This window comes from Coregonus lavaretus, assembly GCF_964263955.1.
Source record: "Coregonus lavaretus genome assembly, chromosome: 1".
Taxonomy (NCBI): domain Eukaryota; kingdom Metazoa; phylum Chordata; class Actinopteri; order Salmoniformes; family Salmonidae; genus Coregonus; species Coregonus lavaretus.
The window spans coordinates 19182009-19206533 of record NC_139988.1 but is presented as its reverse complement, the minus strand read 5'-3'; the positions used below and the strand labels follow the sequence as shown (position 1 = coordinate 19206533).

The 24525-nt window shown below is 42.5% G+C and overlaps 2 protein-coding genes and 1 long non-coding RNA gene across 3 annotated transcripts; 1 reads left to right on the top strand and 2 right to left on the bottom strand.

Moving 5' to 3' along the window:
* Window positions 1-962: 962 nt before the first annotated feature.
* Window positions 963-10839, bottom strand: LOC311124263 (glycine N-acyltransferase-like; the record flags this gene model as incomplete). Its single annotated transcript, XM_084158277.1, is given in 8 exon segments — window positions 963-1195; window positions 3812-4008; window positions 7104-7230; window positions 7981-8089; window positions 8189-8299; window positions 9788-9877; window positions 9879-9913; window positions 10821-10839. Coding segments are annotated over 8 exon segments (897 nt in total). The 3' UTR covers window positions 963-986.
* Window positions 4831-5563, bottom strand: LOC311101843. Its single transcript, XR_014609955.1, has 2 exons — window positions 5137-5563; window positions 4831-5053 (listed from the first exon to the last, which is right to left on the bottom strand). It is a non-coding gene; the product is annotated as an uncharacterized lncRNA (long non-coding RNA).
* Window positions 10840-17222: 6383 nt separating the features above from the next.
* On the top strand, window positions 17223-18507 carry LOC311124158 (glycine N-acyltransferase-like protein 3; the record flags this gene model as incomplete). The annotated part of the gene is made up of 3 exons (XM_084158262.1): window positions 17223-17227; window positions 17892-18059; window positions 18309-18507. 3 exons carry the CDS (start codon window positions 17223-17225, stop codon window positions 18505-18507), a joined length of 372 nt encoding a protein of 123 aa, XP_084014388.1.
* Between the last annotated feature and the right edge of the window lie 6018 nt (window positions 18508-24525).

Genomic DNA, 24525 nt, shown 5'->3' with positions numbered 1-24525 from the left:
CTCAGAACAAGAATAGACTGATGAGTTTCAGAAGAAAGTTCTTTGTTTCTGGCCATTTTGGCCCTGTAATCGAACCCACAATTGCTGATGCTCCAGATACTCAACTAGTCTCAAGAAGGCCAGTTTTATTGCTTCTTTATTCAGCACAACAGTTTTCAGCTGTGCTAACATAATTGCAAAAGGGTTTTCTAATTATCAATTAGCCTTTTAAAATTATAAACTTGGATTAGCAATCACAACGTGCCATTGGAACACAGGACTGATGGTTGCTGATAATGGCCCTCTGTACGCCTATGTAGATATTCCATTAAAAATCAGCCGTTTCCAGCTACAATAGCCATTTACAACATTAACAATGTCTACACTGTATTTCTGATCAATTTTATGTTATTTTAATAGACAAAAAAATTGCTTTTCTTTCGAAAACAAGTAACCCCAAACGGTAGTGTATATATATTTTTTAACATTCCCTCATTTAAGGTTTTAAATTAACATTTGGAATCAGAAATATAAACAACACGGATGAAGTGTTATAGCTCAGAATACAATTAGCATAATCTACTATGTGGCGTTCTAATTACACCACACGGAAAATAAGCATGGAGAAACACAAATATAATGGGGTCCCGTGTGGCTCAGTTGGTAGAGCATGGCGCTTCCAACGCTAGGGTTGTGGGTTTGATTCCCACAGGGGACCAGCAGGAAAACGTTTTTATAAATGTATGCACTCACTACTGTATGTCACTCTGGATAAGAACGTCGCCGTCTGCTAAATGACTAAATGTTGAATAATGGAATCGTTGCTAGTCTAAAAGGTATTTGAATCGTTTGCATAGATAAGATGCATATAAAACATATTTAATGACTGTTGAAAGTAATATTTGCTCAAAGTCCATCCTGCAATGATCTCGCCACACACTGTCTTCTTATTTGGAGCTAATAGCATAGCTTTTAATGTCAACAGTGATCACTATGCAAGACCTTAGTCATAAACTGTTAAAGTCGAACCATGCAGCCCTGTATTGAGGGTCCTCAGTAAAGCCCAGGTTGGTGAAGAGGCTGTAGGACAGTGTGTTCTCCTCCTCAATGAAGCAGTACACTGGGTAGCCCTGAGCATAGAGCCTCCTGGACATGCTGCTGACCAGGGCTTTGGCCAGGCCCTGTCCTCTGTGCTCCTGCAGGGTGTACAACATACCTGGAGCAGGGAAGGAACCATCGTTTTAGTAATTGTTTCCCGGGGCGCACGAAATTAGGAGGAACATGTAAAGTCTATAAAAGCACCACTTAGTCCTGTTCAAGTGAGAGCTGTGTACAGTGCCTTCAGAAAGTATTCACACCCTTTAACTTTTTCCACATTCTGTTGTGTTACAGCCTGAATTTCAAATTGATTAAATTGAGTGTGTTTTGTCACTGGCATACACATAATACCCCATAATGTCAAAGTGGATTTATGTTTTTTGAAATGTTTACAAATTAATTTAAAATGAAAAGCTGAAATGTATTGAGTCAATACGTATTCAACCCCCTTGTTAAGGAAAGCCTAAATAGGTTCAGGAGTAAAAATGTGCTTAACAAGTCACATAAGTTGTATGAACTCACTCTGTGTGCAATAACAGTGTTCAACATAATTTTTTTAATGACTACCTCATCTCTGTAACCCACATACAATTATCTGAAGGTCCCTCAGTCGAGCAGTGAATTTCAAACAGATTCGACCACAAAGACCAGGGAGGTATCTAGGTGTCTGGTTAGACTGTAAACTCAACTTCCAGACTCACATAAAGAATCTCCAATCCAAAGTTAAATCTAGAATCGGCTTCCTATTTCGCAACAAAGCCTCCTTCACTCATGCTGCCAAACATGCCCTCGTAAAACTGACTATCCTACCGATCCTTGACTTCGGCGATGTCATTTACAAAATAGCCTCCAACACTCTACTCAGCAAATTGGATGTAGTCTATCACAGTGCCATCCGTTTTGTCTCCAAAGCCCCATACACTACCCACCACTGTGACCTGTACGCTCTTGTTGGCTGGTCCTCACTACATGTTCGTCGTCAAACCCACTGGCTCCAGGCCATCTATAAATCACTGCTAGGCAAATCCCCGCCTTATCTTAGCTCATTGGTCACCATAGCAGCACCCACCCGTAGTATGCGCTCCAGCAGGTATATCTCTCTGGTCATTCCCAAAGCCAACACCTCCTTTGGCCGCCATTCCTTCCAGTTCTCTGCTGCCAATGACTGGAACGAATTGCAAAAATCTCTGAAGCTGGAGACTCTTATCTCCCTCAATAACTTTAAGCATCAGTTGTCAGAGCACCTTACCGATTACTGCACCTGTACACAGCCCATCTGAAATTAGCCCACCCAACTACCTCATCCCTATATTGTTATTTATTTTGCTCTTTTGCACCCCAGTATCTCTATTTGCACATAATCTCTTGCACATCTAGCATTCCAGTGTTAATACTATTGTAATTATTCTGCACTATAGCCTATTTATTGCCTTACCTCCATAACTTGCTACATTTGCACACACTGTATATATATTTTCTGTTGTATTTCTGACTTTATGTTTTTTTTTTACCCCATATGTAACTCTGTGTTGTTTTTATTGCACTACTTTGCTTTATCTTGGCCAGGTCGCAGTTGTAAATGAGAACCTGTTCTCAACTGGCTTACCTGGTTAAATAAAGGTGAAATAAAAAAAAATAAAAAAAGGTTTTCCAATGCCCCGCAAAGAAGGGCACCTATCGGTAGATGGGTAAAAAAAAAAAGCAGACACTGAATATCCCTTTGAGCATAGTGAAGTTATTCATTACACTTTGGACGGTGTATCAATACACCCAGTCACTACAAAGATACAGGCGTCCTTCCTTATTTTTTATTTTTCCTAATTTCTCTCCCCAATTTCGTGATTTCCAATTGGTAGTTAGTCTTGTCCCATCGCTGCAACTCCCGTACGGACTCGGGAGAGGCGGTCGAGAGCCATGCATCCTCCAAAACACGACCCCGCCAAGCCGCACTGCTTCTTGACACAGTGCTCGCTTACCCCGGAAGCCAGCCGCACCAATGTGTCGGAGGAAACACCGTACAGCTGGCGACGAAGTCAGCTTGCAGGCGCACGGCCCGCCACAAGGAGTCGCTAGAGCGCGATGGGACAAGGACATCCCAGCCGGCCAAACCCTCCCCTAACCCGGACGACGCTTGGCCAATTGTGCGCCGCCTCATGGGTCTCCCGGTCGCGGCTGGCTGCTTTCCACCAGACACTGGGAGATTAATTCACCTTTCAGCAGGACAATAACCTAAAACACAACGCCAGTTGCTTACCAAGAAGACATTGAATGTTCCTGAGTGGCCGAGTTACAGTTTTGACTTAAATCTACTTGAAAATCTATGACAAGACCTGAAAATGGTTGTCTAACAATGATCAACAACCAATTTGACAGCTTGAAGAATTTTGAAAATAATAAATGTGCAAATATTGCACAATCCAGGTGTGGAAAGCTCTTAGAGACTTACCCAGAAAGACTCACAGCTGTAATCGCTGCCAAAGGTGATTCTAACATTTATTGACTCGGGGTTGAATACTTACATATCTAATCAAGATATATTAGTGTTTTATTTTTCATGATTTTTTTCTCTCCAAATGTTAGAATTTTTCTTCCACTTTGACAGAGTATTTTGTGTAGATTGTAGACAAAAAATAACAATTAAATCCATTGTAATCCCACATTGTAACACAACAACATGTGGAAAAAGTCAAGGGGTGTGAATACTTTCTGAAGGCACTGTAGATGTTCCACATACCCATGGCACAGGAGGGGTAGATCAGAACCCAGGCTATGGGCTGCTGGCTCTCTGCATCCAGCACACAGCAGGACGGGTAGTGCCGGATCATGTTCCGGATCATCCGGACACTGTGCTCCGCGTTCCCGAACTTCCAGGTTTTGTTGACTAGATCAGTGTGGGATTCGTCTAGTGAGGATATCGTTGATTCAATTTCACTGTGGATTTGAGAAGGAAAGAAAGAAGAGATGTGTGAGAGATAGCACATCGTAGGGCGGTCGCTAGGGGACTCACATTACTGTTGTAAAAGTAGAATACACAAGGTTCACTTAAGATCATTAAGGACCTATGCCACCCGAGCCACGGTCCGTTCACTCTGCTACCATCTAGCAGGTGCTTCAGACCTGGGACCGAGAGACTGAAAAACAGCTTCTATCTCCAAGCCATCAGACTGTTGAACAGCCATCACTAGCCGGCTACCTGCCCGGTACTCTGCCCTGCACCTTGAGACTAATGCACCATATAATAGAGACATTGAACACGGGTCACTTCATTTACTGTTTATAAACTGTTGTTTACTCACTGTGTATGTACAGTGAGGGAAAAAAAGTATTTGATCCCCTGCTGATTTTGTACGTTTGCCCACTGACAAAGACATGATCAATCTATAATTTTAATGGTAGGTTTACTTGAACAGTGAGAGACAGAATAACAAAACAAAAATCCAGAAAAACGCATGTCAAAAATGTTATAAATTGATTTGCATTTTAATGAGGGAAATAAGTATTTGACCCCCTCTCAATCAGAAAGATTTCTGGCTCCCAGGTGTCTTTTATACAGGTAACGAGCTGTAATCTCAGCTTGTTACCTGTATAAAAGACACCTGTCCACAGAAGCAATCAATCCGATTCCAAACTCTCCACCATTGCCAAGACCAAAGAGCTCTCCAAGGATGTCAGGGACAAGATTGTAGACCTACACAAGGTGTCATGATTCAACTGGATTTGAACCCAAATGCAGACAACTACACCGAGCCAGAGAAGGTTTAACAGGTTTATTTACAAAGTTCAATTTGTCCAGGTTTCCAATAATAGGGGAAGAGCAAGTCCAGGTTTACAGGGAGGGTAACAGATCCAGGTTCAGAGCAGGAGTGGTACCGTAACGTCCTAGTGTCCGTGGTGAGTCCAAAAGGAAGGTCCGGTAGTGGAAAGCAGGATGGTGGTGGCAGGAGTGAAGCGGAGGCAGGAGTCAGGTTCCAATAATCTGTGGCACAGGAGAAAAGTAACTAGAACAGGCCAAAAACACAAAGGCGAAAACAAGCAGGTTGAGTCAACAGCGAAACTAACATGGTAGTCTTGACTATGATCTGACGATGAGTGGCAAGTTTGACCGGGTCTTTAAGGCTGAGGTGATTATGGTGAATGAGCTGCAGCTGGAACCCTGACTCCCGCACACCAGACTTCACTCCTGCAATCAAGGACAGACAGAGGGGAGGGGGAGAGCAGAGAGAGCTACCTAGCAGCAGTAGGCCTAACACAAGGCTGGAATGGGCTACAAGACCATCGCCAAGCAGCTTGGTGAGAAGGTGACAACAGTTGGTGTGATTATTCGCAAATGGAAGAAACACAAAATAACTGTCAATTTCCCTCTGCCTGGGGCTCCACGCAAGATCTCACCTCGTGGAGTTGCAATGATCATGAGAACGGTGAGGAATCAGCCCAGAACTACACGGGAGGATCTTTTCAATGATCTCAAGGCAGCTGGGACCATAGTCACCAAGAAAACAATTGGTAACACACTACACCATGAACAACTGAAATCCTGCAGCGCACGCAAGGTCCCCCTGCTCAAGCCAGCGCATGTCCAGGCCCGTCTGAAGTTTGCCAATGACCATCTGGATGATCCAGAGGAGGAATGGGAGAAGGTCATTTGGTCTGATGAGACAAAAATATAGCTTTTTGGTCTAAACTCCACTCGCCGTGTTTGGAGGAAGAAGAAGGATGAGTACAACCCCAAGAACATCATCCCAACCGTGAAACATGGAGGTGGAAACATCATTCTTTGGGGATGCTTTTCTGCAAAGGGGACAGGACGACTGCACCGTATTGAGGGGAGGATGGAAGGGGCCATGTATCGCGAGATCTTGGCCAACAACCTCCTTCCCTCAGTAAGAGCATTGAAGATGGGTCGTGGCTGGGCCTTCCAGCATGACAACGACCCGAAACACACAGCCAGGGCAACTAAGGAGTGGCTCCGTAAGAAGCATCTCAAGGTCCTGGAGTGGCCTAGCCAGTCTCCAGACCTGAACCCAATAGAACATCTTTGGAGGGAGCTGAAAGTCCATATTGCCCAGCGACAGCCCCGAAACCTGAAGGATCTGGAGAAGGTCTGTATGGAGGAGTGGGCCAAAATCCCTGCTGCAGTGTGTGCAAACCTGGTCAAGACCTACAGGAAACGTATGATCTCTGTAATTGCAAACAAAGGTTTCTGTACCAAATATTAAGTTCTGCTTTTCTGATGTATCAAATACTTATGTCATGCCATAAAATGCAAATGATTTACTTAAAAATCATACAATGTGATTTTCTGGATTTTTGTCTCTCACAGTTGAAGTGTACATTTGATAAAAATTACAGACCTCTACATGCTTTGTAAGTAGGAAAACCTGCAAAATCGCCAGTGTATCAAATACTTGTTATCCCCACTGTAGCTCATCCTAATATACCTACTACTGTACCTACCATTTTCTTTTCCAAATGATATACTGTCTATACACACCATGTAGTTATATTCTGGATTTTGACATCGCTCACTCTAATATAGTATCTACTTTGGATTTTTAATTGTACTTGTTCTCGTTTCTTGATTTCTTGTTTAGATTTTTAGATTATTTGCGTATTGAATTTGCTAGACATTCTACTGTGCTGTTGGGGCTAGTAGCATAAGCATTTTACTGCACCTGCTATAACAACTTCAAATCTGTGTACGCGACCAATAAACTTTGATTTGAAATTTGGTATAGTGCATCTGCAGTTTTCCTCTTGTTATGTCAGTCACTGACAGTCACTCAAGTAGCCAATGTCAACAATGGTACCGACCATGCATGCAGGGCACTTGCTATTGATTTTGTTTTGTGACGTTCACTCAGATATCATATGAACATAGCATAAGCCATGGCAAAATGTGTAGAATTGCAGAAAATACGCTTTAAAATTGCAAAAATGTCTATCCCATGGCAAAATGAATCGAACTCCCTCAGTGAATGAGACAGAAAGAGAGAGTGTGTGTGTGTGTGTGGCTGAGCCCATCATACCTTTCTACAGGTGGAAGGCGGGATGGATCCTGGAGTGTCATCATGTGACACACAGCTACTTTATTCCCTGGCACCTTTCTCTCAGAAGCCACCGCCATCACCATCTCCTCATAGCAAAGACTGGTGCCTAAAATAGGAGAGGGCTGTACCTTTGGCAAACAACTTCTACGAAATGAAACTCAATTGCTTTTACATCATGTTGCATGGCGTTTAGAGTAAACTTTGTGCTATATATTGTGCGACTAATGAAACCACCCCAGATCCCAGCAGTCTAGAGACAACCAGAGACACCAGGGGCCGTATCTATCAAGCGTCTCCGAATAGGAGTGCTGATCTAGGATCAGGTCCTCCCTGTTCAAAATTATGCAAAACTGATCCTAGATCAGCACTCCCACTCTGGCAAGCTTTATACATGCAGCCCAGGTCTTTCTTTACTTGTAAAAGAGGTCTTCTGATGGGACTTCCTGGATAAAGCAATAGGTTAAATGAATACAAAACAATGGGGAGCTCACCATCCCCTGCTATCTGCTGCAGCAGGGCAAGGCTGAGTTTGTGGGTCGCTCTGGTCCAGGTTGTTGGTGCGCGTTCCTCCACTACGTTAGTAGAGGAAGGTGCAATAATGACCTGAACCAGAGCTCAGTTTGGGGGCGCTTGAGAGAGAGCTGAAGAGGGCCTTACACTCCGAATGGGGAATTCTCAAAATGCTACATACATTTTAAGGTCCATGGGTGATGGTTTTAAGAGGGAGAGAGAAACTTACTTTGGCAATGTCAACATATGTTTCCCATGCCAATAAAGCCCTTTGAATTTAATTTATTTGAGAAACAAAGAAAGGGGGTGGGGCAGGAAAAGTGCAAGTGGCTGGTAGTGTAATTACCTAAACAGAGGAACTTTGTCCAGTCAATTATGTTGTTCTCTCCAAGGATATTCCTAAAAGTAGCTTCATCTTTAGTAAAAACACATGTGTCTTTAAAAAGGTCCCCCTCCTGCAAAATGGGCAAATGAGGAGTTGAGACAACAAAATACACATTAGTTCTATAAGTTTGAGACGGGTGCATCTTTATGAACTAATTTCATGTAGTTACCTTCTCACATAGTGGTTTGCAGAGAATTACATTGAATTCTGGCCAGCGGTCCACAAAAACCTGAATCGGGTCAGACTTAACTCTGTTTATCTGGAAAATGTAACCGTAAACCTTGACAGACAAGGCAAGAAGAACCCTTAGACACTACAGATAAAATTGGACATGGAGAAATATACAAATACGTGAAAGTTCCCTAGAAGCCTCCTTTAGAAAACTAAGTATGATATAAATGAAATACTCAATATATCTTGTCTAGCATTTGTATCTGTTACGTGTGAAGTCCCGTTTGGCTCAGTTGATAGGTGGGTTCGATTCCCACGGGGGACGAGTACGGACAAAAAGTATGAAAAATGTACTCTAATTACTAAAATGTGATTCAAAAGGCACTTGCACATCTGAGCCATCTTTGTTGCAGGTGCATGGTAATAATTGAAGAAACCTGCACACTGCTCTTGATAGTATCACTGCTCTTGCTAGTATCACTGCTCTTTATTAAGCTTTACGTATCGGCCTCAAGGCCTTAGTCAGAGCTTCGTCAGTTTGCGGGTTTCTTCTTTTTTCTCAAATGACTAAAATGTCAAATATAAATGTTGCTGTTATACACTGAGTGTACAAAACATTAGGGACACCTCACTAATATTGAGTTGCACCCCCTTTTGCCCTCAGAACAGCCTTAATTCATCAGGGCATGGACTCTACAAGGTGTCGAAAGTATTCCACAGGGATGCTGGCCCATGTTGACTCCACTGCTTCCCACAGTTGTGTCAAGTTGGCTGAATGTCCTTTGGGTGGTGGACTATTCTTGATATACATGGGAAACTGTTGAGCGTGAATAACCCAGCAGCTTTGCAGTTCTTGACACACTCAAACCGGTGCGCGTGTGCCTGGCACCTACTACCATACCCCGTTCAAAGGCACTTAAATATTTTGTCTTGCCCATTCACCCTCTGAATGGCACACATGCACAATCCATGTGCGTACACACACATGATAACATACGCACTATACACACACGTACAAATGGATTTTGTGTTGTAGATATGTGGTAGTGGACTTAGTGTGTTGTGAAATCTGTTATGAATGTATTGTAATGTTTTTAAAATTGTATAACTGCCTTAATTTTGACGGACCCCAGGAAGAGTAGCTGCTTCCATGGCAGCAGCTAATGGGGATCCATAATAAATACAAATACAAACGTCTCAATTATCTCAAGGCTTAAAAATCCTTCTTTAACTTGTCTCCTTCCCTTCATCTACACTGAGTGGATTTAACAGGTGACATCAATAAGGGATCATAGCTTTCACCTCGTCAGTCTATGTCATGGAAAGAGCAGGTATTCCTGATGTTTTGTACCCTCAGTGTATGTTTTAATATATCTTTAGGCTACATCTTATCCGACTTGCCACAACTAAGGTGGTTTCCTCTAGGAAAAATAGTTATTCTATACTAATAGATAATAATGTAATCTATTCCAAAAACCATAATCTTTGCATTATCAAATCAAATTACAATTTATTTAAAGTAAATCTAAGCCTTAATACACTTTACAAAAAAAGTATAATTGAATAATAAAAATGAATATAACGCACACTATACTACCTTAATACCCACCTGCTGCGACTGAGGAAATAGCTCTTTCAGTTGGGTCTCAACAGTCTTCAGCTGCTTTTCATTCAGTTGCTCCATGGCACGTTCCCCGTTCTGACACACATGCAGGATTTGACACTGAGCAAACGACTGCACAATAGGCTAGATAGTCATAAACGGGCAATTCATTATATGCTTCCTGAATGTATAACGCAATACTGAACACTTAACTGTTACTTCAACAAATTGTACAACCTTCAGCACTTTACTTTCGGCATTACAAGGAGGGAAATTGATTTCACATCGGCCACTATTCAAACATACATAGGCTATGCATAGCTTAATCATTGAGAGTAATATTAGTGTGGCAAGCTGCCATAGTAACAGCGATTTGAATAAAACATCCCGAATCAGCTGTGAAAATAAGGCACATGCCGCAAACTCTTTGCATGCAGGCTAGGTTGAAGATTGTATTTTTGAACCAAGCATGCATATAAATATACCGTTGTGAAGCAGGCAAGAATAACCACGCACTTCCGGGTCACGGATTTTTGGAATCCTTCAAAGTACAGCTCGGCACCTTGTAGTCACAGAGTTTCTAAACACAGAGGCGCAACATCGCGAGACTTCCAGGAACTCTTGCGAAACAGATCAGGCCGTGGTTAGGGGGTTGAGAAGTCAATGAGAGAAGTGAAACATTCTTCCTTAGTTGTTCATTTTCTCAAAATCTAAAGGCACAGCCTAGATTCGAGCCATCGTCTTACGTAGTTGAACATGGTATTACTCCAACTTCGTGAAAGTGACAAACTGAAACGTTTTTATTTTCGTCGAAAACATTTTTATATCGAACAAAGGAGTGTATTTGATTTGCCGGATTGCACATGCGCAGTTCGGCGCGAGACGACCGTTTGCCCCGATGACTTGTTTGTATGCATGAGCTTTGCTAGCCAACATCGCCTACAAGTGTGATCGGGGATTTATAATGGAGAAACGGTTTTAGCCTATCTTCATACAGTTGTAGTCCTAAAAACCAGAAATGACTTACCTCTGGTTCGTTGAGCCATTCCTATGGCGAAAATGAATGGGGAAAGAATAGTGTTTTGGGATAAATGCCGAAAATAAGGTCTGAGGTTAACATAGGCTTAGGATATCTTATAAGTTTTGTTCTATGAGATAATATCAGTCAATTAACATGACCTTTATGAATTATGAAGCCTTTTATGTGCTTTATTTAAATTACATAAATGCTTAAAAATTCACAAAAAGTGATGAAAAACTGTTGAAGATTATCTCAGAACAAAACGTATAAGATCTCTTAATTAATTATTATTAATCTCTTAAACCTGTGTTTACCACAGACCTTATTTTCGGCGTTAACCAAAAGCCCTACAAAAACTCCATTCATATTCCCATAGGCTTTGTCCATGGCGGAGTTAGTGCCTACAAAACGTCCTGTCCTGTATACTTTGTAAATTAGTAATTAGGGTGAAAATTATGGGGAAATGTGCACAATTATCGATATATTTATACAAGTTATCCTACAAAGAATAATCAAAAGTATTTTTAAAGATAGTTTGTGATTTATGTGTCAACATGTTTTTTGTGTGTGTACTCCTATCATTTATTGGACTGTACATAGAGTGAGCTCCAAAAGTATTGGGACAGTGACAAATGTTTTTGTTGTTTTGGCGCTGTACTCCAGCCACCACTTTGGATTTGAAATGATACAATATCGGGGGGACCGTTTAGAAATTACAGCAGTTTTTGTACATAGTCCCTCCATTTGGTTGTGTTACAGATTATTTTGTGCCCAATATAAATGAATGGTAAATAATGTATTGTCATTTTGGAGTCACCTTTTTTTTATTTTATTTTATTTCACCTTTATTTAACCAGGTAAGCCAGTTGAGAACAAGTTCTCATTTACAACTGCGACCTGGCCAAGATAAAGCAAAGCAGTGCGATAAAAACAACAACACAGAGTTACATATGGGGTAAACAAAACATAAAGTCAAAAATACAACAGAAAATATATATACAGTGTGTGCGAATGTAGTAAGTTATGGAGGTAAGGCAATAAATAGGCCATAGTGCAAAATAGTTACAATTTCGTATTGACACTGGAATGATAGATGTGCAAAAGATGATGTGCAAATAGAGATACTGGGGTGCAAATTAGCAAAATAAATAACAATATGGGGATGAGGTAGTTGGGTGGGCTAATTTCAGAAAGGCTGTGTACAGGTGCAGTGATCGGTAAGGTGCTCTGACAACTGATGCTTAAAGTTAGTGAGGGAGATAAGTGTCTCCAGCTTCAGAGATTTTTGCAGTTCGTTCCAGTCATTGGCAGCAGAGAACTGGAAGGAATGGCGGCCAAAGGAGGTGTTGGCTTTGGGGATGATCAGTGAGATATACCTGCTGGAGCGCAGACTACGGGTGGGTGTTGCTATGGTGACCAGTGAGCTAAGATAAGACAGGGATTTGCCTAGCAGTGATTTATAGATGACCTGGAGCCAGTGGGTTTGGCGACGAATATGTAGTGAGGGCCAGCCAACAAGAGCGTACAGGTCACAATGGCGGGTACTATATTGGTGACAAAACGGATGGCACTGTGATAGACTACATCCAATTTGCTGAGTAGAGTGTTGGAGGCTATTTTGTAAATGACATCGCCGAAGTCAAGGATCGGTAGGATAGTCAGTTTTACGAGGGCATGTTTGGCAGCATGAGTGAAGGAGGCTTTGTTGCGAAATAGGAAGCCGATTCTAGATTTAACTTTGGATTGGAGATGCTTAATGTGAGTCTGGAAGGAGAGTTTACAGTCTAACCAGACACCTAGGTATTTGTAGTTGTCCACATACTCTAGGTCAGACCCGCCAAGAGTAGTGATTCTAGTCGGGTGGGCGGGTGCAAGCAGCGTTCGGTTGAAGAGCATGCATTTAGTTTTACTAGTGTTTAAGAGCAGTTGGAGGCTACAGAAGGAGTGTTGTATGGCGTTGAAGCTCGTTTGGAGGTTTGTTAACACAGTGTCCAATGAAGGGCCAGATGTATACAAAATGGTGTTGTCCGCATAGAGGTGGATCCGAGCGTCACCAGCAGCAAGAGCGACATCATTGATATACACAGAGAATAGAGTCGCGCCGAGAATTTAACCCTGTGGCACCCCCATAGAGACGGCCATAGGTCCAGACAACAGGCCCTCCGATTTGACACATTGAACACTATCTGAGAAGTAGTTGGTGAACCAGGCGAGGCAGTCATTAGAGAAACCAAGGCTATTTAGTCTGCCAATAAGAATGCGGTGGTTGACAGAGTCGAAAGCCTTGGCCAGGTCGATGAAGACGGCTGCGCAGTACTGTCTTTTATCGATCGCGTTTATAATATCGTTTAGGACCTTGAGCGTGGCTGAGGTGCACCCATGACCAGCTCGGAAACTGAATTGCATAGCGGAGAAGGTACGGTGGGATTTGAAATGGTCGGTGATCTGTTTGTTAACTTGGCTTTCAAATACTTTCGAAAGGCAGGGCAGGATGGATATAGGTCTATAACAGTTTGGATCTAACCCTAACCCTAACCACCCCAAAAATGCTAACCTCCCCTGTTATTGTAATGGTGAGAGGTTAGCATGTCTTGGGGGTATGATATTTGTGTGTCTGTAACTTACAGGCAATTGGCTAGTAGTATTACAGTGAAACAAAAAAATAAATATATATATATTATACAGTTGAAGTCGGATGTTTACATACACTTAGGTTGGAGTCATTAAAACTTGTTTTTCAACCACACACAATTTTTTGTTAACAAACTATAGTTTTGGCAAGTCGGTTAGGACATCTACTTTGTGCATGGCACAAGTAATTTTTCTAACAACTGTTTACAGAAAGATTATTTCACTTATAATTCACTGTGGTCCTCTGTAGCTCAATTGGTAGAGCATGGCGCTTGTAACGCCAGGGTAGTGGGTTCGATCCCCGGGACCACCCATACGTAAAAATGTATGCACACATGACTGTAAGTCGCTTTGGATAAAAAGCGTCTGCTAAATGGCATATTATTATTATTATTATTATTATTATTATTATTATATTATTACTGTATCACAATTCCAGTGGGTCAGAAGTTAATATACACTAAGTTGACTGTGCCTTTAAACAGCTTGGAAAATTCCAGAAAATTATGTCATGGCTTTAGAAGCTTCTGATAGGCTAATTGACATCATTTGAGTCAATTGGAGGTGTACCTGTGGATGTATTTCAAGGCCTACCTTCAAACTCAGTGCCTCTTTCCTTGACATCATGGGAAAATCAAAATAAATCAGCCAAGTCCTCAGAAAGAAAATGGTAGACCTCTACAAGTCTGGTTCATCCTTGGGAGCAATTTCCAAATGCCTGAAGGTACCACGTTCATCTGTACAAACAATAGTACGTAAGTATAAACACCATGGGACCACGCAGCCGTCATACCGCTCAGGAAGGAGACGCGTTCTGTCTCCTAGAGATGAACGTACTTTGGTGCGAAAAGTGCAAATCAATCCCAGAACAACAAAAAAGGACCTTGTGAAGATGCTGGAGGAAACAGGTACAAAAGTATCTATATCCACAGTAAAACGAGTCCTGTATCGACATAAACAGAAAGGCTGCTCAGCAAGGAAGAAGCCACTGCTCCAAAACCGCCATAAAAAAGCCAGACTACGGTTTGCAACTGCACATGGGGACAAAGATCGTACTTTTTTTAGAAATGTCCTCTGGTCTGATTAAACAAAAATAGAACTGTTTGGCCATAATGACCATCATTATGTTTGGAGGAAAAAGGGGGTGGCTTGCAAGCCGAGGAACACCATCCCAACCGTGAAGCATGGGGGTGGCAGCATCATGCTGTGGGGGTGCTTTGCTGCAGGAGGGACTGGTGCACTTCACAAAATAGATGGCATCATGAGGAAATAAAATTATGTGGATATATTGAAGCAACATCTCAAGACATCAGTCAGGAAGTTAAAGCTTGGTCGCAAATGGGTCTTCCAAATGGACAATGACCCCAAGCATACTTCCAAAGTTGTGGCAAAATGGCTTAAGGACAACAAAGTCAAGGTATTGGAGTGGCCATCACAAAGCCCTGACCTCAATCCTATAGAAAATGTGTGGGCAGAACTAAAAATGCATGTGTGAGCAAGGAGGCCTACAAACCTGACTCAGTTACACCAGCTCTGTCAGGAGGAATGGGCCAAAATTCACCCAACTTATTGTGGGAAACTTGTGGAAGGCTAAGACCCAAGTTAAACAATTTAAAGGCAATGCTACCAAATACTAATTGAGTGTATGTAAACTTCTGACCCACTGGGAATGTGATGAAATAAATAAAAGCTGAAATAAATCATTCTCTCTACTATTATTCTGACATTTCACATTTTTAAAATAAAGTGGTGATCCTAACTGACCTAAGACAGGGAATTTTTTACTAGGATTACATTTCAGGAATTGGGAAAAACTGAGTTTAAATGTATTTGGCTAAGGTGTATGTAAACTTCCGACTTCAACTGTATATATATATAATTTTTTTACAGGACAAATCTGAGGGGCCACGTGCCCTTGTGCTCCCAGCATGATACCATAATAATAATCTCCCGAGTGGCGCAGTGGTCTAAGGCACTGCATCGCAGTGCTAGCTGTGCCACTAGAGATCCTGGTTCGAATCCAGGCTCTGTCGTAGCCGGCCGTGACCGGGAGACCCATGGGGTGGCGCACAATTGGCACAGCGTCGTCCAGGGTAAGGGAGGGGATGGCCGGCAGGGATGTAGCTCAGTTGGTAGAGCATGGCGTTTGCAACGCCAGGGTTGTGGGTTTGATTCCCAGGGGGGGCCAGTATGAAAAAAATAAAAAATAAATAATGTATGCACTCAATAATGTAAGTCGCTCTGGATAAGAGCGTCTGCTAAATGACGTAAATGTAAATGTAACTACCTATTGTAGTAATCATTTATTTTAATGCTGTTAACAGTATTGTCAATGCTATAATATTATTTATGCTACTTAAGCTATTACTTTTTTTATGTTTTTATATTGCTAAAAAGTCTGCTAACATTTACTAATACAATTTTACACATTTCGACTATTTGTATACTTTTTTACAATCTTCATTGCGTGACTTTTATTTTGAAGGGAAATCGCCGAGGTCATGGCCTTATTCTTGCTAGGTCTTGCTTATTATTGCTCTCATTGTTCTAGCTGTGGTATAACCCTGCCAGAACCAAGACAGGATGTGGAAATGGCACCAGACAAAACAAAGTTTAAAATAAAATATATATTTTTTAAATTAAGAAAAATAAAGATTTGCGTCAGACACCATGTGAGCAGTCAATAACAAACTAAATACACAGTATATAACTAATGCATTCCCATTATTATCATAGAAATAGAATAGAATATAAATATAATTATATTTCTATGATTATAATGCATTGTACAAGTTTTCATAAGCATTCGACTCCCATCACATAATGACAAAATAACAGACAGGCCTATTGTCAGTGTTGAAAAATTACAGTACAAGTAGGCTAACATACAGTACCAGTTAAAAGTTTGGACACCTACTCATTCAAGGTTTTTCTTTATTTTTACTATTTTCTACATTGTAGAATAATAGTGAAGACATCAAAACTATGAAATAACACATATGGAATCATGTAGTAACCAAAAAAGTGTTAAACAAATCAAAATATATTTTATATTTGAGATTCTTCAAATAGCCACCCTTCGCCTTGATGACAGCTTTGCACACTCTTGGCATTCTCTCAACCAGCTTCACCTGGAATGCTTTTCCAACAGTCTTGAAGGAGTTCCCACATATGCTGAGCACTTGTTGGCTGCTTTTCCTTCACTCTGCCGTCTGACTCATCCCAAACCATCTCAATTGGGTTGAGGTCGGGGGATTGTGGAGGCCAGGTCATCTGATGTAGCACTCCATCACTCTCCTTCTTGGTCAAATAGCCCTTACACAGCCTGTCTGTGTTTTGGGTCATTGTCCTGTTGAAAAACAAATTATAGTCCCACTAAGCCCAAACCAGATGGGATGGCGTATCGCTGCAGAAATGTTGTGGTAGCCATGCTGGTTAAGTGTGCCTTGAATTGTAAATAAATCACAGACATTGTCACCAGCAAAGCACCCCCACACCATAACATCTCCTCCTCCATGCTTTATGGTGGGAACTACACATGCGGAATTCGACCATGAAGGCCTGATTCACACAGTCTTCTCTGAACAGTTGATGTTGAGATGTGTCTGTGACTTGAACTCTGTGAAGCATTTATTTGGTCTGCAATTTCTGAGGCTGGTAACTCTAATGAACTTATCCTCTGCAGCAAGTATTATTTAGTTGATAGTCATTTACTCTGTTTTTATTTTGTAATGTATCATGTATTTCATCTACACTCTAATTGTTGGAGTGTGAATTATGTCGTGACTAATACATCCTATTAGTTGAATTGAGTAAATGCAGTCCTCGTTTTACAGAGTAATTATTTGATTGACCTTACATTCATAATTTAGTAGGTCTATTGATAGTTGTTATTTACACTATACATATAGCACATGCTTGGGTACCACCTTGACATCTCTGATCTACTTGCCTTAATAAATTAATGCCTTCCTGTTTTCCCGGTTTTGATCATTCACCTTGACCCTGAGGTTCTGTACCGTGTCCCACCACCCTGGATTATTGATATTTTCCTGCCCTGACCCTGAGACTGCCTGCCGTTCTGTACCTTTTGGACTCCGATCTGGATTACTGACCTCTGCCTGCCCTTGACCTGTCGTTTGCCTGCCCCCTGTTTTTATAAAAAACGTTTGTTACTTGGACACTGTCTGCATCTGGGTCTTCTCCTGAAATGTGATACTCTTAATAATTGAATAACGGTTCAAGATATACACATGTTCATTATAGTCATATTGAGAGGTGATGTAAGGCTCGCTACCGTGACTAGATTCCTCCTGAGACGTACAGGGCCTGTTGCATTTATTCACATAATATAGGAGGCAGATTGATGAATGTAGTTTATTATATTCAACAATTTTCCTTCAACGACGTGTGGGTATCATCATTTCCATTCTCTTTCCTCCACAGTGGCATTGAATCGTGGGTCTCCTCCCTGAATGAAACACACATTGACTTAGGTGGGGACGAGCAGTGCTACAGGAACATTAAACACCTCATCAGTCACTTCCTTACATGCTGCATCACAGACAAGCCTGTGTGCTGGATCCTCTTGTATGACTACTGTGCAATTGGTAGGTAACATCTACACACCCTAAGTGTAGGGTGAAGTTTCCCTTAGAAGCTGATCTTGGGTCAGTTTTGCATTTCCCCAATTTAAGGTTAGGATTGTGGGAGGGGAAGCTAATCCTAGATCTGTTCCTAGGGGAAACTTCACCTCGGAGCATGTAACATCTGCACAGCTCTCACCTGAACCGGACCAAGGGGTGCTTTATATGTTCCCCCTGGGAAACAATTACCAAAGCTATGGTTCCTACCCTGCTCCAGGTATATTGTAAAGGGGAACAGAGGACAGGGCCTGGCCAAAGCCCTGGTCAGCAGCATGTCCAGGAGGCTCTATGCTCAGGGCTACCCAGTGTACTGCTTCATTGAGGAGGAGAACACACTGTCCTACAGCCTCTTCACCAACCTGGGCTTTACTGAGGACCCTCAATGCAGGGCTGCAGGGTACCAGTTCAATTATTAGTGTTAGCCAGGGGCTGTTTAGACATTGGGCGTCTATTCATGTTATAAATGTGAATTGTGAAATGTAATCTATGCAGAATCATATTTGCTGCACTATCCATGTCCATTAATGTTGGGACCAAATAAAACATGTTTATTTACTTTTTTTAAAATCAGAAGCCTATTCATTTCATAAAACTAGTTTTTTGTTGTTGTCCTGTCAAACAGGCCGTGCGACCATGTTTTAACCAACCAAAATAAAAATGTTAACTGTATTCTGAGTCATGGACATTTCTGTAGTCTGTTGTATTATGAAGCCAAGACAAGATCCATCTTAGTGACTTGCCAAGTAGGCCATCAGTAACGTCTTGTGTTATTCAGCACTGCTGTAGAGACTGGACTGAGAAGAAAAAAATCTTAAATGCTTTAACATTTTCCTAAAAGTAATGCTATAATATAGTTAAGCAATAACGCCCGAGGGGGTGTGGTATAGTCTGTATCTGGCGCCGACGAAGATGGCGGCCTCGCGACTAGCTCTTAGGAAACTTTGCAGTATTTTGTTTTTTTATTTATTATTTTTTACATTATTAGCTCAGAAAGTGTTTTGTATCATTACATACAGCCGGGGAAAACTATTGGATATCAGAGCGGCGGTAACTCACCAGCATTACGACCAGGAATACGACTTTCCCGAAGCAGGTCCTTTGTTTGCTCTCCCCAGGGCAACTGAACTGATTCCAGCGGCTGACCCAAAACATCGCCGGCGGAGGAGAGGCACTCGGTTCGACTTAGGAGGCGCGCACACCACCCACCGCTTCCAAGTATACTACTCGCTAATGTTCAGTCTTTGGTTAACAAGATCGACGAACTCCGGGCAAGGATTTCTTTCCAGAGAGACATCAAGGCCTGTAACATATTTTGTTTCACGGAAACATGGCTCTCTTGGGATATTCTGTTGAAATCGGTCCAGCCAGAGGGGTTCTCAGTTCATCGCGCAGACCGGAATAAATATCTCTCCGGGAAGCAGAAGGGCGGAGGTGTGTGTTTTATGATTAACGACTCATGGTGTAATTGTAGTAACATACAGGAACTCGAGTCCTTTTGTTCACCCGACCTAGAATATCTCACAATCAAATTATCTCCCAAGATAATTTTCTTCGGTTATATTCACGACCATGTATATCCCCCCTCAAGCCGATACCACGACGGCCCTCAAAGAACTTCACTGGACTTTATGCAAACTGGAAACCACATATCCTGAGGCTGCATTTATTGTAGCCGGGGATTTTAACAAAGCAAATTTGAGGACTAGGCTGCCGAAGTTCTATTAACATATCGACTGTTGAACTCGCGCTGCCAAAGTTCTCGACCATTGCTATTCAAACTTCCGGGATGGTTATAAGGCCCTCTCCCGCCCTCCTTTCGGCAAATCTAACCATGACTCCATTTTGCTCCTCCCTTTATATAGGCAGAAACTCAAACAGGAAATACCCGTGCTAAGGACTATTCAACGCTGGTCTGGGATATGTTCCGGGTAGATTCCGAAAATAATTTAGACGAATACACTGAAACGGTGACTGAGTTTATCAGGAAGTGTATAGGTGATGTTGTGCCCACTGTGACTATTAAAACTTACCCTAACCAGAAACCGTGGATAGATGGCAGCATTTGCGCCAATCTGAAAGTGCGAACCACTGCATTCAACCATGGCAAGGTGACTGGGAATACAAACAGTGTAGCTACTCACTCCGCAAGGCAATTCAACTGGCAAAACATCAGTATAGAGACAAAGTGGAGTCGCAATTCAACGGCTCAGACACAAGACGTATGTGGCAGGGTCTACAGACAATCACGGACCACAAAAGGAAAACCAGCCACGTCGCCGACACCGACATCTCGCTTCCAGAAAAGCTAAACACCTTCTTCGCCCGCTTTGAGGATAACACAGTGCCACTGACGAGGCCCACTAACAAGGACTGTGGCCTCTCCTTCTCCGTGGCCGATGTGATTAAGACATTTAAGCATGTTAACCCCGGCAAGGCTGCTGGCCCAGACGGCATCCCTAGCCGCGTCCTCAGAGCATGCGCAGACCAGCTGGCTGGTGTGTTTATGGACATATTCAAACTCTCCCTTTCCCAGTCTGCTGTTCCCACATACTTCAAGATGTCCACCATTGTTCCTGTACCCAAGAAAGCAAAGGTAACTGAACTAAATGACTATCGCCCTGTAGCACTCACCTCTGTCATCATTAAGTGCTTTGAGAGAGTAGTCAAGGATCATATCACCTCTACCTTACCTGCCACCCTAGACCCACTTCAATTTGCTTACCGCCCCAACAGATCCACAGACGATGCAATCGCCATCACACCGCACACTGCCCTATCCCATCTGGACAAGAGGAATACCTATGTAAGAATGCTGTTCATTGACTATAGCTCAGCATTCAACACCATAGTACCCTCCAAGCTCATCATTAAGCTCGAGCCCCTGGGTCTGAACCCCGCCCTGTGCAACTGGGTCCTGGACTTCCTGACAGGCCGCCCCCAGGTGGTGAAGGTAGGAAACAACATCTCCACTTCGCTGATCCTCAACACTGGGGCCCCACAAGGGTGCGTGCTCAGCCCCCTCCTGTACTCCCTGTTCACCCATGACTGCGTGGCTAAGCATGCCTCCAACTCAATCATCAAGTTTGCAGACGACACAACAGTAGTAGGCTTGATTACCAACAATGACGAGACCGCCTACAGGGAGGAGGTGAGGGCTCTGGGAGTGTGGTGCCAGGAAAATAACCTCTCAATCAACGTAAAAAAAAAAGGAGATGATCGTGGACTTCAGGAAACAGCAGAGGGTGCACCCCCCTATCCACATCGGCGGGACCGCAGTGGAGAAGGTGGAAAGCTTCAAGTTCCTTGGTGTACACATCACCGACGAACTGAAATGGTCCACCCACGCAGACAGTGTGGTGAAGAAGGCGCAACAGAGCCTCTTCAACCTCAGGAGGCTGAAGAAATTCGGCTTGGCACCTAAAACCCTCACAAACTTTTACAGATGCACAATTGAGAGCATCCTGTCGGGCTGTATCACCACCTGGTACGGCAACTGCAGGGCTCTCCAGAGGATGGTGCGGTCTGCCGAACGCATTATCGGGGGCAAACTACCCGCCCTCCAAGACACATACAGCACCTGATGTCACAGGAAGGCCAAAAAGATCATCAAGGACATCAACCACCCGAGCCACTGCCTGTTCACCCCGCTATCATCCAGAAGGCGAGGTCAGTACATGTGCATCAAAGTTGGGACCGAGAGAATGAAAAACGGCTTCTATCTCAAGGCCATCAGACTGTTAAATAGCCATCACTAGCACATTAGAGGCTGCTGCTGCCTATTGAAATCACTGGAACACTAGTCACTTTAATAATGTTTACAGTCACTTTAAAATGTTTACATATCTTGCACTACTCATCTCATATGTATATACTGCATTCTATTCTACTGTATCTTAGTCCATGCCACTGTCATTGCTTGTCCATATATGTATATTTTCTTAAATTCCATTCCTTACTAGTTTTGTGTGGATTAGGTACAGTGGGGGAAAAAAGTATTTAGTCAGCCACCAATTGTTCAAGTTCTCCCACTTAAAAAGATGAGAGAGGCCTGTAATTTTCATCATAGGTACACGTCAACTATGACAGACAAAATGAGGGAAAAAAATCCAGTAAATCACATTGTAGGATTTTTTATGAATTTATTTGCAAATTATGGTGGAAAATAAGTATTTGGTCACCTACAAACAAGCAAGATTTCTGGCTCTCACAGACCTGTAACTTCTTCTTTAAGAGGCTCCTCTGTCCTCCACTCGTTACCTGTATTAATGGCACCTGTTTGAACTTGTTATCAGTATAAAAGACACCTGTCCACAACCTCAAACAGTCACACTCCAAACTCCACTATGGCCAAGACCAAAGAGCTGTCAAAGGACACCAGAAACAAAATTGTAGACCTGCACCAGGCTGGGAAGACTGAATCTGCAATAGGTAAGCAGCTTGGTTTGAAGAAATCAACTGTGGGAGCAATTATTAGGAAATGGTAGACATACAAGACCACTGATAATCTCCCTCGATCTGGGGCTCCACGCAAGTTCTCACCCTGTGAGGTCAAAATGATCACAAAAATCCCAGAACCACACGGGGGGACCTAGTGAATGACCTGCAGAGAGCTGGGACCAAAGTAACAAAGCCTACCATCAGTAACACACTACGCCGCCAGGGACTCAAATCCTGCAGTGCCAGACGTGTCCCCCTGCTTAAGCCAGTACATGTCCAGGCCCGTCTGAAGTTTGCTAGAGTGCATTTGGATGATCCAGAAGAGGATTGGGAGAATGTCATATGGTCAGATGAAACCAAAATAGAACTTTTTGGTAAAAACTCAACTCGTCGTGTTTGGAGGACAAAGAATGCTGAGTTGCATCCAAAGAACACCATACCTACTGTGAAGCATGGGGGTGGAAACATCATGCTTTGGGGCTGTTTTTCTGCAAAGGGACCAGGACGACTGATCCGTGTAAAGGAAAGAATTAATGGGGCCATGTATCGTGATATTTTGAGTGAAAACCTCCTTCCATCAGCAAGGGCATTGAAGATGAAACGTGGCTGGGTCTTTCAGCATGACAATGATCCCAAACACACCGCCTGGGCAACGAAGGAGTGCCTTCGTAAGAAGCATTTCAAGGTCCTGGAGTGGCCTAGCCAGTCTCCAGATCTCAACCCCATAGAAAATCTTTGGAGGGAGTTGAAAGTCCGTGTTGCCCAGCGACAGCCCCAAAACATCACTGCTCTAGAGGAGATCTGCATGGAGGAATGGGCCAAAATACCAGCAACAGTGTGTGAAAACCTTGTGAAGACTTACAGAAAACGTTTGACCTGTGTCATTGCCAACAAAGGATATACAACAAAGTATTGAGAAACTTTTGTTATTGACCAAATACTTATTTTCCACCATAATTTGCAAATAAATTCATTAAAAATCCTACAATGTGATTTTCTGGATTTTTTTTCCTCATTTTGTCTGTCATAGTTGACGTGTATCTATGATGAAAATTACAGGCCTCTCTCATCTTTTTAAGTGGGAGAACTTGCACAATTGGTGGCTGACTAAATACTTTTTTTCCCCACTGTATATGTTGCGAAATTGTTAGATATTACTTGTTAGATATTACTGCACTGTCGGCGCTAGAAGCACAAGCATTTCGCTACACCCGCTATAACATTTGCTAAACACGTGTATGTGACAAATAAAATTTGATTTAATATGGCCAATATACCACGGCTAAGGGCTGTTCCTAGCCACGACGCAACAAGGAGTGCCTGGATACAGCCCTTAGCCGTGGTATGTTGGCAATATACCACAAACCCCCAAGGTGCCTTATTGCTATAATAAACTGCTTACCAACCTAATTAGAGCAGTAAAAATAAATGTTTTGTCATACCCGTGATATACTGTCTGATATACCATGGCTTTCAGCCAATCAGCATTCAGGCCTTGAACCACCCAGTTTATAATGCTGTATAAATAGCCAATAATCCTTTACTTATTATACAACTTGTTTGTTTTTAGTAGTCCCTTGTCTCTCTGACCTATTATCAATTTTAAAATGTTGTGATATACAACAGGTATGATGACTTACGGGGCGGACTGGGACCAGAAATCGGCCCTGGCATTTCAAACACAAAGGCCCATTTTTTCCCTTGAGGCCCCCCATTAGCCAGATAACGATAATTTTTCACAACATAAAAAACAAGTTAGACAGGCCCACTGGGCTAAAAACCGACCAGCTGCTTATATGTGGAATGTATGAGCCTTTATAATGTATTTTAATCTGTCCCGTCCTGTTTTCTGTGGGTTCTGTGTGACTCATTGGGCATGACTGACGGTGGTATTTCTCAACCGTGGACACATTCTTGTGAAAATAACACATCTATAGCTTACTTTGTAAAGGAGTGGTTTGGGCATATGCCAACAAAATGAGACAAATAATTACATA